This window comes from Teleopsis dalmanni, chromosome 1, assembly GCF_002237135.1.
Source record: "Teleopsis dalmanni isolate 2A chromosome 1, ASM223713v2, whole genome shotgun sequence".
NCBI lineage: Eukaryota > Metazoa > Arthropoda > Insecta > Diptera > Diopsidae > Teleopsis > Teleopsis dalmanni.
In genome coordinates, this window is record NC_051846.1 from 203816870 (window position 1) to 203833721 (window position 16852).

General features: G+C 35.2%; 4 protein-coding genes across 6 annotated transcripts in view; 3 read left to right on the forward strand and 1 right to left on the reverse strand.

Moving 5' to 3' along the window:
• The window catches only part of LOC119671448 (TATA-box-binding protein-like), a 162243-nt gene that overhangs the window by 85103 nt on the left and 60288 nt on the right, over window positions 1-16852 (forward strand). The window lies entirely within an intron of this gene.
• Window positions 9852-10828, forward strand: LOC119671450 (antigen 5 like allergen Cul n 1-like). The gene is made up of 3 exons (XM_038082087.1): window positions 9852-9971; window positions 10042-10436; window positions 10505-10828. The coding sequence occupies exons 2-3, from the start codon at window positions 10078-10080 to the stop codon at window positions 10758-10760; spliced, it is 615 nt and encodes a 204-aa protein (XP_037938015.1). The 5' UTR covers window positions 9852-9971; window positions 10042-10077; the 3' UTR covers window positions 10761-10828.
• On the forward strand, window positions 13190-14938 carry LOC119667097 (antigen 5 like allergen Cul n 1-like). Its single transcript, XM_038076383.1, has 3 exons — window positions 13190-13327; window positions 14217-14611; window positions 14695-14938. Exons 1-3 carry the CDS (start codon window positions 13190-13192, stop codon window positions 14936-14938), a joined length of 777 nt encoding a protein of 258 aa, XP_037932311.1.
• LOC119667098 (antigen 5 like allergen Cul n 1-like) overlaps window positions 16613-16852 on the reverse strand; it is a 3551-nt gene continuing 3311 nt past the window's right edge. Inside the window, exon 4 of the mRNA XM_038076384.1 lies at window positions 16613-16852. Within this exon, the coding sequence (XP_037932312.1) occupies window positions 16688-16852 (165 nt within the window). The 3' untranslated portion in view covers window positions 16613-16687.

Below are 16852 nucleotides of genomic sequence, written 5' to 3' on the forward strand. Positions count from 1 at the left end.
CTGCAACAACTAGAGCTGCAGAGAGCACAGAACCAGTAAGAAATGCAACAACAACTATTAGTTCGGTAACCACAAGTCCAGCATCTGCCACTACTGTATTTCCAGTAAGTAAGTAACCTTAACTCTACGGCAACAACTACATCCGATATCGATTCATCACAACCGTCTCCCAAACCATTGAGTGCAAATAAAAATATTCTACCTGTAATTTCTACTGTATCACCTTCAACCACTGCAACAACTAGAGCTGCAGAGAGCACAGAACCAGTAAGAAATGCAACAACAACTATTGGTTCGGTGACCACAAGTCCAGCATCTGCCACTACTGTATCTCCAGTAAGTAACCTTAACTCTACTGCAACAACTACATCCGATATCAATTCACCACAACCGTCTCCCAAACCATTGAGTGCAAACAAAAATATTCTACCTCTAATTTCTACTGTATCACCTTCAACCTCTGCAACAACTAGAGGTGCAGAGAGCACAGAACCAGTAAGAAATGCAACAACAACTATTGGTTCGGTAACCACAAGTCCAGCATCTGCCACTACTGTATTTCCAGTAAGTAACCTTAACTCTACGGCAACAACTACATCCGATATCGATTCATCACAACCGTCTCTCAAACCATTGAGTGCAAATAAAAATATTCTACCTGTAATTTCTACTGTATCACCTTCAACCACTGCTACAACTAGAGCTGCAGAGAGCACAGAACCAGTAAGAAATGCAACAACAACTATTGGTTCGGTGACCACAAGTCCAGCATCTGCCACTACTGTATCTCCAGTAAGTAACCTTAACTCTACTGCAACAACTACATCCGATATCGATTCATCACAACCGTCTCCCAAACCATTGAGTGCAAACAAAAATATTCTACCTGTAATTTCTACTGTATCACCTTCAACCTCTGCAACAACTAGAGGTGCAGAGAGCACAGAACCAGTAAGAAATGCGACAACAACTATTGGTTCGGTAACCACAAGTCCAGCATCTGCCACTACTGTATCTCCAGTAAGTAACCTTAACTCTACGGCAACAACTACATCCGATATCGATTCATCACAACCGTCTCTCAAACCATTGAGTGCAAATAAAAATATTCTACCTGTAGTTTCTACTGTATCACCTTCAACCTCTGCTACAACTAGAGCTGCAGAGAGCACAGAACCAGTAAGAAATGCAACAACAACTATTGGTTCGGTAACCACAAGTCCAGCATCTGCCACTACTGTATCTCCAGTAAGTAACCTTAACTCTACTGCAACAACTACATCCGATATCGATTCACCACAACCGTCTCCCAAACCATTGAGTGCAAATAAAAATATTCCACCTGAAGTTTCTACTGTATCACCTTCAACCTCTGCAACAACTAAAGGTGCAGAGAGCACAGAACCAGTAAGAAATGCAACAACAACTATTGGTTCGGTAACCACAAGTCCAGCATCTGCCACTACTGTATCTCCAGTAAGTAACCTTAACTCTACTGCAACAACTACATCCGATATCGATTCACCACAACCGTCTCCCAAACCATTGAGTGCAAATAAAAATATTCCACCTGAAGTTTCTACTGTATCACCTTCAACCTCTGCAACAACTAAAGGTGCAGAGAGCACAGAACCAGTAAGAAATGCAACAACAACTATTGGTTCGGTAACCACAAGTCCAGCATCTGCCACTACTGTATCTCCAGTAAGTAACCTTAACTCTACGGCAACAACTACATCCGATATCGATTCATCACAACCGTCTCCCAAACCATTGAGTGCAAATAAAAATATTCCACCTGAAGTTTCTACTGTATCACCTTCAACCTCTGCAACAACTAAAGGTGCAGAGAGCACAGAACCAGTAAGAAATGCAACAACAACTATTGGTTCGGTAACCACAAGTCCAGCATCTGCCACTACTGTATCTCCAGTAAGTAACCTTAACTCTACGGCAACAACTACATCCGATATCGATTCATCACAACCGTCTCCCAAACCATTGAGTGCAAATAAAAATATTCCACCTGAAGTTTCTACTGTATCACCTTCAACCTCTGCAACAACTAAAGGTGCAGAGAGCACAGAACCAGTAAGAAATGCAACAACAACTATTGGTTCGGTAACCACAAGTCCAGCATCTGCCACTACTGTATCTCCAGTAAGTAACCTTAACTCTACTGCAACAACTACATCCGATATCGATTCACCACAACCGTTTCCCAAACCATTGAGTGCAAACAAAAATATTCCACCCGAAGTTTCTACTGTATCACCTTCAACCTCTGCAACAACTAGAGGTGCAGAGAGCACAGAACCAGTAAGAAATGCAACAACAACTATTGGTTCGGTAACCACAAGTCCAGCATCTGCCACTACTGTATCTCCAGTAAGTAACCTTAACTCTACTGCAACAACTACATCCGATATCGATTCACCACAACCGTCTCCCAAACCATTGAGTGCAAATAAAAATATTCCACCTGAAGTTTCTACTGTATCACCATCACCTTCAACCTCTGCAACAACTAAAGGTGCAGAGAGCACAGAACCAGTAAGAAATGCAACAACAACTATTGGTTCGGTAACCACAAGTCCAGCATCTGCCATTACTGTATCTCCAGTAAGTAACCTTAACTCTACTGCAACAACTATATCCGATATCGATTCACCACAACCGTTTCCCAAACCATTGAGTGCAAATAAAAATATTCTACCCGTAGTTTCTACTGTATCACCTTCAACCTCTGCAACAACTAAAGGTGCAGAGAGCACAGAACCAGTAAGAAATGCAACAACAACTATTGGTTCGGTAACCACAAGTCCAGCATCTGCCACTACTGTATCTCCAGTAAGTAACCTTAACTCTACTGCAACAACTACATCCGATATCGATTCACCACAACCGTCTCCCAAACCATTGAGTGCAAACAAAAATATTCCACCTGAAGTTTCTACTGTATCACCTTCAACCTCTGCAACAACTAAAGGTGCAGAGAGCACAGAACCAGTAAGAAATGCAACAACAACTATTGGTTCGGTAACCACAAGTCCAGCATCTGCCACTACTGTATCTCCAGTAAGTAACCTTAACTCTACGGCAACAACTACATCCGATATCGATTCATCACAACCGTCTCCCAAACCATTGAGTGCAAATAAAAATATTCCACCTGAAGTTTCTACTGTATCACCTTCAACCTCTGCAACAACTAAAGGTGCAGAGAGCACAGAACCAGTAAGAAATGCAACAACAACTATTGGTTCGGTAACCACAAGTCCAGCATCTGCCACTACTGTATCTCCAGTAAGTAACCTTAACTCTACTGCAACAACTACATCCGATATCGATTCACCACAACCGTCTCCCAAACCATTGAGTGCAAATAAAAATATTCCACCTGAAGTTTCTACTGTATCACCTTCAACCTCTGCAACAACTAGAGCTGCAGAGAGCACAGAACCAGTAAGAAATGCAACAACAACTATTGGTTCGGTAACCACAAGTCCAGCATCTGCCACTAGTGTATCTCCAGTAAGTAACCTTAACTCTACGGCAACAACTACATCCGATATCGATTCATCACAACCGTCTCCCAAACCATTGAGTGCAAATAAAAATATTCTACCTGTAATTTCTACTGTATCACCTTCAACCTCTGCAACAACTAGAGCTGCAGAGAGCACAGAACCAGTAAGAAATGCAACAACAACTATTGGTTCGGTAACCACAAGTCCAGCATCTGCCACTACTGTATCTCCAGTAAGTAACCTTAACTCTACTGCAACAACTACATCCGATATCGATTCACCACAACCGTCTCCCAAACCATTGAGTGCAAATAAAAATATTCCACCTGAAGTTTCTACTGTATCACCTTCAACCTCTGCAACAACTAAAGGTGCAGAGAGCACAGAACCAGTAAGAAATGCAACAACAACTATTGGTTCGGTAACCACAAATCCAGCATCTGCCACTACTGTATCTCCAGTAAGTAACCTTAACTCTACTGCAACAACTACATCCGATATCGATTCACCACAACCGTCTCCCAAACCATTGAGTGCAAATAAAAATATTCCACCTGAAGTTTCTACTGTATCACCATCACCTTCAACCTCTGCAACAACTAAAGGTGCAGAGAGCACAGAACCAGTAAGAAATGCAACAACAACTATTGGTTCGGTAACCACAAGTCCAGCATCTGCCATTACTGTATCTCCAGTAAGTAACCTTAACTCTACTGCAACAACTATATCCGATATCGATTCACCACAACCGTTTCCCAAACCATTGAGTGCAAATAAAAATATTCTACCCGTAGTTTCTACTGTAACACCTTCAACCACTGCAACAACTAGAGATGCAGAGAGCACAGAACCAGTAAGAAATGCAACAACAACTATTGGTTCGGTAACCACAAGTCCAGCATCTGCCACTACTGTATCTCCAGTAAGTAACCTCAACTCTACTGCAACAACTACATCCGATATCGATTCACCACAACCGTCTCCCAAACCATTGAGTGCAAATAAAAATATTCCACCTGAAGTTTCTACTGTATCACCTTCAACCTCTGCAACAACTAGAGCTGCAGAGAGCACAGAACCAGTAAGAAATGCAACAACAACTATTGGTTCGGTAACCACAAGTCCAGCATCTGCCACTAGTGTATCTCCAGTAAGTAACCTTAACTCTACGGCAACAACTACATCCGATATCGATTCATCACAACCGTCTCCCAAACCATTGAGTGCAAATAAAAATATTCCACCTGAAATTTCTACTGTATCACCTTCAACCTCTGCAACAACTAAAGGTGCAGAGAGCACAGAACCAGTAAGAAATGCGACAACAACTATTGGTTCGGTAACCACAAGTCCAGCATCTGCCACTACTGTATCTCCAGTAAGTAACCTTAACTCTACGGCAACAACTACATCCGATATCGATTCACCACAACCGTCTCCCAAACCATTGAGTGCAAATAAAAATATTCTACCTGTAATTTCTACTGTATCACCTTCAACCACTGCTACAACTAGAGCTGCAGAGAGCACAGAACCAGTAAGAAATGCAACAACAACTATTGGTTCGGTAACCATAAGTCCTGCATCTGCCACTACTGTATCTCCAGTAAGTAACCTTAACTCTACTGCAACAATTACATCCGATATCGATTCACCACAACCGTCTCCCAAACCATTGAGTGCAAATAAAAATATTCCACCTGTAGTTTCTACTGTATCACCTTCAACCACTGCAACAACTAGAGCTGCAGACAGCACAGAACCAGTAAGAAATGCAACAACAACTATTGTTCGGTAACCACAAGTCCAGCATCTGCCACTACTGTATCTCCAGTAAGTAACCTTAACTCTACTGCAACAACTACATCCGATGTCGATTCATCACAACCGTCTCCCAAACCATTGAGTGCAAACAAAAATATTCCACCTGTAGTTTCTACTGTATCACCTTCAACTTCTGCAACAACTAAAGGTGCAGAGAGCACAGAACCAGTAAGAAATGCAACAACAACTATTGGTTCGGTAACCACAGGTCCAGCATCTGCCACTACTGTATCTCCAGTAAGTAACCTTAACTCTACTGCAACAGCTACATCCGATATCAATTCACCACAACCATCTCCCAAACCATTGAGTGCAAACAAAAATATTCCACCTGAAGTTTCTACTGTATCACCTTCAACCTCTGCAACAACTAGAGCTACAGAGAGCACAGAACCAGTAAGAAATGCGACAACAACTATTGGTTCGGTAACCACAAGTCCAGCATCTGCCACTACTGTATCTCCAGTAAGTAACCTTAACATCTTACTGCAACAACTCATACCCATATCGATCTCACAACCGTTCTCCCAAACATTGAGTGCAAACAAAATATTCTATCCTGTAATTTCTACTGACACCTTCAACCTCTGCAACTTTGGTTTGGTAACCACAGTCCAGCATTCTGAGCCTACTGTAAACCTTCCAGTACAGTACTTAACTCTACCTGCAACAAACTACATCCAGATATCGATTTCATCACAACTGTCTACCGAAAACTTTGAGTGGTAAACAAATTTCACCTTTAATTTCTACTGTATCACCTTCAACCTCTGCAACAACTAGAGCTACAGAGAGCACAGAACCAGTAAGAAATGCGACAACAACTATTGGTTCGGTAACCACAAGTCCAGCATCTGCCACTACTGTATCTCCAGTAAGTAACCTTAACTCTACGGCAACAACTACATCCGATATCAATTCACCACAACCGTCTCCCAAACCATTGAGTGCAAACAAAAATATTCCACCTGAAATTTCTACTGTATCACCTTCAACCTCTGCAACAACTAGAGCTGCAGAGAGCACAGAACCAGTAAGAAATGCAACAACAACTATTGGTTCGGTAACCACAAGTCCAGCATCTGCCACTACTGTATCTCCAGTAAGTAACCTTAACTCTACTGCAACAACTACATCCGATATCGATTCATCACAACCGTCTCCCAAACCATTGAGTGCAAACAAAAATATTCTATCTGTAATTTCTACTGAATCACCTTCAACCTCTGCAACTGGTTTGGTAACCACAAGTCCAGCATCTGCCACTACTGTACCTCCAGTAAGTAACCTTAACTCTACTGCAACAACTACATCCGATATCGATTCATCACAACTGTCTCCCGAACTATTGAGTGTAAACAAAAATATTCCACCTGTAATTTCTACTGTATCACCTTCAACCTCTGCAACAACTAGAGCTGCAGAGAGCACAGAACCAGTAAGAAATGCAACAACAACTATTGGTTCGGTAACCACAAGTCCAGCATCTGCCACTACTGTATCTCCAGTAAGTAACCTTAACTCTACTGCAACAACTACATTCGATATCGATTCATCACAACCGTCTCCCAAACCATTGAGTGCAAATAAAAATATTCCACCTGAAGTTTCTACTGTATCACCTTCAACCTCTGCAACAACTAGAGCTGCAGAGAGCACAGAACCAGTAAGAAATGCAACAACAACTATTGGTTCGGTAACCACAAGTCCAGCATCTGCCACTACTGTATCTCCAGTAAGTAACCTTAACTCTACTGCAACAACTACATCCGATATCGATTCATCACAACCGTCTCCCAAACCATTGAGTGCAAACAAAAATATTCTATCTGTAATTTCTACTGAATCACCTTCAACCTCTGCAACTGGTTTGGTAACCACAAGTCCAGCATCTGCCACTACTGTACCTCCAGTAAGTAACCTTAACTCTACTGCAACAACTACATCCGATATCGATTCATCACAACCGTCTCCCAAACTATTGAGTGTAAACAAAAATATTCCACCTGTAATTTCTACTGTATCACCTTCAACCTCTGCAACAACTAGAGCTGCAGAGAGCACAGAACCAGTAAGAAATGCAACAACAACTATTGGTTCGGTAACCACAAGTCCAGCATCTGCCACTACTGTATCTCCAGTAAGTAACCTTAACTCTACTGCAACAACTACATCCGATATCGATTCACCACAACCGTCTCCCAAACCATTGAGTGCAAATAAAAATATTCCACCTGAAGTTTCTACTGTATCACTTCAACCTCTGCAACTGGTTTGGTAACCACAAGTCCAGCATCTGCCACTACTGTACCTCCAGTAAGTAACCTTAACTCTACTGCAACAACTACATCCGATATCGATTCATCACAACCGTCTCCCAAACCATTGAGTGCAAACAAAAATATTCTATCTGTAATTTCTACTGAATCACCTTCAACCCCTGCAACTGGTTTGGTAACCACAAGTCCAGCATCTGCCACTACTGTACCTCCAGTAAGTAACCTTAACTCTACTGCAACAACTACATCCGATATCAATTCACCACAACCGTCTCCCAAACCATTGAGTGCAAACAAAAATATTCTACCTGTAATTTCTACTGAATCACCTTCAACCTCTGCAACTGGTTCGGTAACCACAAGTCCAGCATCTGCCACTACTGTATCTTCAGTAAGTAATCTTAAGTCTATTGTAAACACTACATCCGTTACCGGTTCATCACAACCGTGTTCCAACCATTGAGTGCAAACAAAAATATTCCACCTGTAATTTCTACTGTATCACCTTCAACCTCTGCAACAACTAAAGCTGCAGAGAGCATAGAACTAGTAAGAAATGCAACTATAACTATTGGTTCGGTAACCACAAGTCTAGCATCTGCAACTACTGTGTTTCCAGTAAGTCATCTTAAGTCCATTGCAACAACTACCTCCGCTACGGATTCGTCATAACCATCTCCTAAACTAGCGTGTTCAAATAGAGATATTGTATTTGTGTATTCAACTTAGTCATATTGAAGATTTACAGAGCTGCAGGGTATCATATTTCTAATAACTACTATAGCCAAACAAGTGGAAGGAACAAATGGAATCATAAATACGCGTACTGAATTGAGATGTCGTGGCTGAACAAATTGTGGTCACAATCAATAAATGGTCTGTAACTCATCACAAAATCTTGACAAAGGTTGAAATTAAAAAAATGCAATTAGATTTGAAGTATTTTTTTGTGCTTATTTTAAAGATATGTATATTTTTAAATTAAATCAATTTGATTTTGGTAATAGTATATCAAATATTAATCATGTTAATAAAATGTGACATTAATAAGTTTTCATTTTTCAATCCATATGCGAACATTCTCCGTAGTCGTTAATTTGTTTTTTTATTTTAAAATGAGTTGGTAAATAAAATTCGGGCCAACTTGGTTGCTGTAAGAATTATGTTTAAAGTAGTTCATTGAGTATTCAAATACACAATTTATTAATAAAGAGATGAATTGTATCGAAATTGGAATTTCCTGATGGAAAATACTTTGTTTTGTTTTTGTATCATACCGTTTCTGTTCCTTAAGTGTCAGTCTTTAAAAGGTATGACTTCGTTCATAAACTGGCTTTGGCATTTGTGACAGAGGTTTTGAACACGTTTTCACTTTCATATAAAATTTTCACATGAAACCTAACATTCAATATCAATACATAATATCAAATTATTTTTGCAGAAGAACTACAATATTGGATCCTTTTAAGGTAATCTTTGGTGATTTGTTATCGCATGCCTGGTAAGAGCTCAGGAAATCTTAAAATATATGTTCGAGATATTTCTAGCACAACTAAGTCAGAAGGGACCTATTCCGTAGCAGATATCTTCTCTATTTTAAATTAAAATATTGGTGATCATGTTTACCGATCAGAATTGACAGCACATTCTTATCGGTGTGCTAAAACTGTGAAGTAATGTTTTTATGAAATCTTAGAAAAAATTTTGTTTAACATATGTATATTAATAAAATAGTGCCTTCACAGGACTATAAAAGTGAAATCCTTTATATTTGGGTCGTTGGATATAGGCTTCCTCAAATAAAAGTCCGAGGACATAATAGTTGTTTCCGAATACCACTGTTGGTGGATATCTGATGGTATCCGAAACAGTTATAGGATCAAACCATGATTAAATATTAAAAAACACTTCTTAGACATAAAATTTTTTCACTATAACCCATTTTCTTTATATATATAAATATATATGTATATATATATTTTTATTTAATGTTTACTATTGAAGATTTATGAAAGTCAATATTTCATATATGTAGAAACGAACGTGTAATGTACGTAAATACGTTGTCTTATGTATATAAAAAGCTTATAAAATCTTATAAATGAAAAGCAGTTAAATTGTTTAAAATATAATCGCAGTTGTTTAAATAAAAGATTCTTCACGTTTTGCCTTTTGTTAGGCTTTGATCTGGTTAGTTCTAATTTAAAGTAAAATGAAAGCGGTTGTAATTCGTCTATTTCTAATATTTTTCCTTGCAAGAGAAATATATTCACAAACAAATTATTGCAGTTCATCACTTTGTAGAGGAAAAAAACATATAGCATGTGGAAATAATGGTGTAGGTTCTGTACCGAAACTCGTAAAAATAGGTGTACATTTTGACGGTTATTCCTTATTTCGTATTGCAGGCTTTTAGTTCAGCATGTGGAAGTAATGTGAAAATAATGCCAATATCAAGGAACCTCCGTAACGCTATAGTTAAGAAACATAATCAGTTACGGAATCAGGTTGCCGGTGGTAGTATATCGGGATATCGAGCTGCCACACGTATGGCGACAGTGCGTTGGAATAATGAATTAGCTAAATTAGCTGTGTTAAATGTAAAGCAGTGCGTGATGAAACATGACCAGTGTCGAAGCACCAATAGTTTTAAATATGCCGGACAGAATTTGGCAAATTCAGCTTGGTATGGTACTACTAAAACGGTGCGATCTCTTGCAATGCAACACATACAGATGTGGTTCGATGAATATAAAGATGCTTCTATGAGTTATATTAATAGCTATTCAAATCCAACAAATGGGTGTGTATTTTGCAAACTCAAATTTCTGCAGTTTTTTACTTGAAAATATTGTATAATTATATTTTTAGTAAAAAGATTGGACATTTCACACAAATGGTTCAAGAGAAAGCTACACATTTGGGCTGTGGTATTTTACGCCAACAAAAAGGAAGATTTAGTTATCAATTCATTGCTTGCAATTATGCATACACTAATGTACTGGATCAGGCCGTTTATAATAGTGGGACTGTAGCATCAAGCTGCACCACAGGACGCAATAAAAATTATAAGAATTTATGCTCCACCGCTGAATCATATGATGTCAACACATTATCAGACGCATAAGTGCAATCAATGTGTATATGATTTATATACAAACCATACTTACATGCATACATTAATAAAATGTGAACGAGAAAATTATGTAGAATAATTCAAACTTTTGAATTATCTAGGATATAATTCATAAATGTCTCTATAGCTTCGGTTCAGTTTGTCAACATACCTGAATAAATGGTATTGAGTATATATATAAGATGGAAATACTATAATTGTACCACTTTATAGGTTTATATATCTGGGGTCACGTCACAGGCGTTTTCTTTATAGGCTGCAATTGGTTACGTTGCAACATTTCACGTCTTCGTTAGTTTTAAAACCATAAAAATGTCGGTGACATCATCTTTATATCAGTCTTCAAATAATCTAATTAAGTCCAAACCTGTTCGCTCACCTACAAATGATTACGGAAGGGCACCTAATGAAACATCATAAGCTATGTAAATAATTATAATACTTACATATGGCAACTAGTGTAAATGGTTTATCTGTGAATATTTAATAACACAATTTAATGGATATAAGCGTCCAGTGATGATAACACAACGCTGATACATTGTGTAGGTTGTAAGCTCTCTTCAAATTGTTTTTAGTGTTATCCAGATATTTCCTACAAATGTAGCTTTATTAATTTTATAAGGCATTACTCTAAAATAGATTATAAATGATTGAAATTAATTTTATTGTCACTCTGTATACTACAATCCATAGATATGCCTAAAAATACATCGAGTTTATTATTAATGCATGGGTTAGATGATATAATAACGCTTGAGGGTAAATTAAAGAGAAAAGCGCCCATACTTTAATCTATTTCAGGATAATCTACTTCGCGATGTCATGTTTAAAGTTTTTCATAATGACAGTAAGGTTCTGAATTATGAAAAATATATTTAAATCGACTCAGCGACGATCCCTGCGTATTTTTCGGAAATAAATTATTATTTCTTTAATTATTTACAGGTGTTAAAATCTTTTGCAGTTATTTTTTATGAACATCCCATAATTTTAAAAACAAAAATTTTAAGTATGAATTTGTATCTTCTGTATTGAAAAGATCAAGATGCTTACATTTATTAATATCCACAATTTAAAGAAATGTGAAATCAAAATGCTTTATTCATATCTAATTGAAGGGAGTCGAACTCCTATATAAATATACGTATATACATATATATGTATATATTTTTATATATATAGATTTATATATACATAAATTTCATGTAATTCCGTTTTTTACTTTTAGGACCATTTTTACTGATGTGACACGTCTCTTTCGACCCTTACCATAAAGTTTTGCAAAGCTACTCGTATTACGAAAACAGACACAACCTATTTATTTATGTTTACGTATTACAGGTCTTTAAAAATACCAACTTGTAGTTTTCCTATCAGATGTAAGGTAACCACATTATCACACATGAATTCCATCCCGGATAAAATTAAATTTTTTTTTCGTGTAATCTATCGCACTCTTTTACGAGTTAACAATGTAATCGGTTTGACACATCTATCGCCCTTAAGTTCCCTGGAGTTCAATTGTGTTTCACACTGTATATACTATATGCCAATCTTGATAAAAAAAAATTATTTATCTATACTATCAACAAATTTCCCATGTTAAATTATTAGTCGTGATAGTATACGTTTAATAATAACTTATTAGTTGATGAATGGGGATACCATTATATCATTATACCATTATTACGTGAAGAATGAAGAATACAGGAGGACAAAGCACAAAGTACAACGACTAACGAGGGTTTAGAAGAATCAGTCGGTAATAAATAAAATAGATAGGTGGAGTTGAAAAGGTTGAAAAAAAAACAGCCAGAACGGGCGGCTATTATATGATTGGCTGAAGTATTTTAAGAACTATTAGGTCAAGGGAGAAGATTAAATGCTATCCATTATTTTCTTAATTTTCTAAAACTTAAATAATTCAATCGCACTTAATAATTTTAAAATATAATAAATAAAAGTTTTTAATATTTTTTTAAGTGTACCAATTGTTTTAATAATTTAACAAATTTGTTTTTAATAAATATTTTATTAAATATATTATTATAATCAAAATATTATGACGCACTTAACTGCGTTAAAGTGTTAGTATCCTATTATTCTGAAAGGGTGGTGTGGGTACGTGATACTATGAAAAACGTTATGCTCCCAAATGTTTCATTTGAAAAAAAAACGCGCACAAAACCTTTGATTTCAATGTTTCTATAAATCTATGTTTTTGTTTTCGACATAATAATCTACTTTTTTTGGCCAAAATTAAGAAACTAATTATTATAAAACAATATTGTATACAATTATTGTTATTGGAAGCACTTGTATAAATACTTGTGGTGTTGTGGTGTATTCTATTTGAAGGAAAAATTGGTATATAAACATCTCAAATATCGAATTAGATCAGTTAATTACTTTCAAAGATGTCTAGAGCACTGTGTTTAAAATTAATCGGCGTTTTTAGTTTCGCGCTTTTAATCGAACTAACTTTGTCGACTAACTATTGCAGTTCTACATTATGTAAATCCGGTGCAACGCATATTGCCTGCAATAACAACGGAGTAAGTGAAATCTATAATATATATGTGCTTACTGATTTATTTAAATTTTAATTATTTTATATAAAAATAACACAATTTTCGATATATTTCATTGTAATATCAAGATGCTCTATTGCTTTTGGGACTGAGGAGCACAATAGAATATCATTCTCTTGATATTATATATTGATTGTATATTCTTATATCTTATATTATTTAAAGTTTATTTCATGCTATGAAGTTCTCAAAATTTAAATAATGTTGAATATTATGTATAATATACATGATATCTTGTATTAAGGTGCTTTACCTTTGAATGTTGGTTTTTTGATCCAAAAAATATATAAAAGCCTTTGGTTGGTGAGATTCCATTATCAGTACGAGTACCTATTGAAACACACGGTCTCAAGGAGTCGAATATTCGAAAAAACTTATAAAAATTATTCCGAACATCTCAAAAACGATTGATTTATTTAGCCAGTAAGCAATTTTTGTTCATTCAATATCATTTAGCTTGATGTATAATGTTCCTCCGTACTTTAAAGGGTTCAGAAATCATGATGGTGTGGAATTCTATTAATTTTTTTATTTCAAACGCGTGTTTTCTATTACAAGAAATCTCTTACTATAAAAGAACTATCATTCAATAGAAAAGTAATAATAGTGAAGAAATTTTTATATTCAAAAACTCAATTTTTAATCCAGTGAATTCTCGGACTGTTACGGATACTACAAAAGTATTATTGTTTTAATAAAATCAAATTTATTATAGAAAATTTCTTTTAATTTAGGCCATAGTTGTTATTGTAATAACATTACATTTTTCATACAAGCACAACTTTTCCATAATTATCATTCACAATCCGTTCTAATATAATATTATATAAAAATTTATTTTGAATATATTAAGGCGTTTGCATCGGCATGTTCCAGCGATGCGAAAATCGTGCCCATGACAGCTGCATTAAAAAAAGCTTTGCTGAATAAACATAACACCCTCAGGAATACTATTGCATCTGGAAAATTAAATGGATATAAGGCCGCTAAACGTATGGCGACTATAGTTTGGGATGCAGAATTAGCCAAGTTGGCTGAATTAAATGTTAAGCAATGCGTCATGAACCATGATGAATGTCGTAATACTGATAAATTTAAGTTCGCTGGTCAAAACTTGGCCTACAGTGGCTGGTCTGGTACTACCAAAACCGTACAATCTGTTGCCGTTTCACATGTACAATTGTGGTACAATGAATATAAGGATTGTTCAATGTCATACATTAACAGTTACAAGAGTCCCACAAATGGGTAATTTTTTTATTGTATTTTATTATGATTTTTTTATTATTTTTATAATTTTTAAAATAATCATTTATATTTCTAACTTACAGTAAAGCAATTGGTCACTTCACACAAGTAGTCCAGGAGAAGGCAACACATATGGGTTGTGCCATTTTGCGCCAAACTAAAAGTGGTACCACATACCAGTTTATTGCTTGCGATTATGCGTACACAAATGTTCTGGGTAAGCCCATTTATACTAGTGGTACTGCAGCTTCAGGTTGCAAAACTGGTAGAAATCCAAACTTTAAATCTTTATGTACTACTAAAGAAGTGTATAATGTAAATTCTTAAAAATATATTTAAATTTTTTTATACGAAATTAAAAAAATATTGTTTTTAATTAATTAATGAGTGTATATTGTTGTTCTAACTCTTACTAAGGATTCTGCAAGTAACTGATTTGTTCTTCTCTTATAATCTCATTTCGCCTTTTATAAACAATTTCTTCACCTTCAAATATTTATATCAACATAAGAAAGTTCAATAGTCAAGTGGTTAGCAACCCTGATCATTGCTACTGAGTTCCGTGTTCGAATCCGAATGAGAGCAAATGATTTTAATAAATAATTTAAAACGAATGTGTCTTTAATAGATATTACGCTCTGTTTCACTTAAATAATGTAAATAATTATAATTAACAACTTTTATTATATTCGTAGTTAAAGCAGTTCCGATTCGATTTCTAAAAAGAGAGATATTAATTTATATTAATAAAAATGTAAATATATCAAATTTCAGAAATTGTTATTATAAATAATCTCTTAACAACATTGCTAAACTGTATCTAGACATAATCCTATTAATAACCATTTCTAGTTCTGAAATAATAAATGATATAAAACTCAGATTATATTGGTTCTTTAAAGAACTACAAATCAGATATGCTGTAACCCATGACTTCATATAACCCATTACCACCGATTTGCAAATGTTTTTTCATTCGCAACATTTAAACCCTAATAATGCATGTTATGCATGTATAGAAACATTGCAAATGGCTTTAGCAACATTTGATATAAACATATATTGTTCCGTCTATGTATAAGCTGCAATTTCATTATTGATTTTATCACTAATTCATTGTAAATGATTGCATGTATTTTTTGTAAAAATTCACTTAAATACATTCATGTAAATATATAAATATATTGATATCAATAATGTAGTATACATGCCTGCCTTTATTCATACATATAGGTAAAAAATAATTAGAACGGTTGCAAATTTGTTAATAAAAGTACTGATAGGATTCTTAAAAGAAATATAGTTTTAGAAATAATACAAATAAATAGTTTATTAATTCATGTATTATAACATAGACCTTAAGCTTATGTACTCTTAATAACTCTTAATATACTCGTAGTTAAAGTAGTTCAAGTTCGATTTGTAAAAAGAGAGACTTTAATTTATATTTGCCTTAACCTTAATATTATTCTAATTATAAGAATGGGAATAGTTTCCGTAAAACACATCACAAACTATAATGGAAAAGGTATTCGTATACCTATATGGTAGATGGTTTAGACATAGTTGACCTAACTGCTTGAAGTATTCATCACGTGCTAATAGTAAATATAACTAATTTTTAACTAAAAAAATATATTTTATGTAAGAAATACCAGTCTTCCTAATTAGGGGTCTTGCTTAGAATTAATTATAATTATATTTTATTGAATATAACTTAATTGAAGAGCTCAATTTGCTCTCTTCTTCTAATGAAATCCAATAAATAATATGTTTAAAATACATGACTGGGGTTTAAGTTGACAGTATACAGAAATAACATTATTTATTTCTAGATGGACTTAGTTCTTATGTTAGCTTTGATATAGCTACTTTTTACTGTTATACTACTTTTATTGTTATAATATGGATAAGAGACTTTGAAAGAGCATTAGTAGTTATGATAGAAATAATTTCCTAGCTTTAACTTTTAGTTCTAAAAACTCTTAAACGATTTACTTATATATTTTCAAATAATCATTATTTATTAGTACATATATCTATCGTTTCCTTTCAATTAAAAGATGGAATGTATATTTATGAATTTACATTATATACTTCCGCAGTAGAACACAAGGACTTATAAGTTGCATCTTTGCCGGATGTGCAAGCTGAAGCTGCGGTACCACTAGTATAAACGGGACGGTTAATTACATTTGTGTATGCATAATTGCAAGCCGTATATTGTTCAGTGAAACCATT

Coding starts and splice junctions, on each gene's coding strand:
- LOC119671450 (XM_038082087.1), top strand. CDS start 10,078: ATGCCAATATCAAGGAACCTCCGTAACGCTATAGTTAAGAAACATAAT. Junction 10,437..10,504: donor TATTCAAATCCAACAAATGG/GTGTGTATTTTG, acceptor TTATATTTTTAG/TAAAAAGATTGGACATTTCA.
- LOC119667097 (XM_038076383.1), top strand. CDS start 13,190: ATGTCTAGAGCACTGTGTTTAAAATTAATCGGCGTTTTTAGTTTCGCG. Junction 13,328..14,216: donor TTGCCTGCAATAACAACGGA/GTAAGTGAAATC, acceptor GAATATATTAAG/GCGTTTGCATCGGCATGTTC. Junction 14,612..14,694: donor TACAAGAGTCCCACAAATGG/GTAATTTTTTTA, acceptor TCTAACTTACAG/TAAAGCAATTGGTCACTTCA.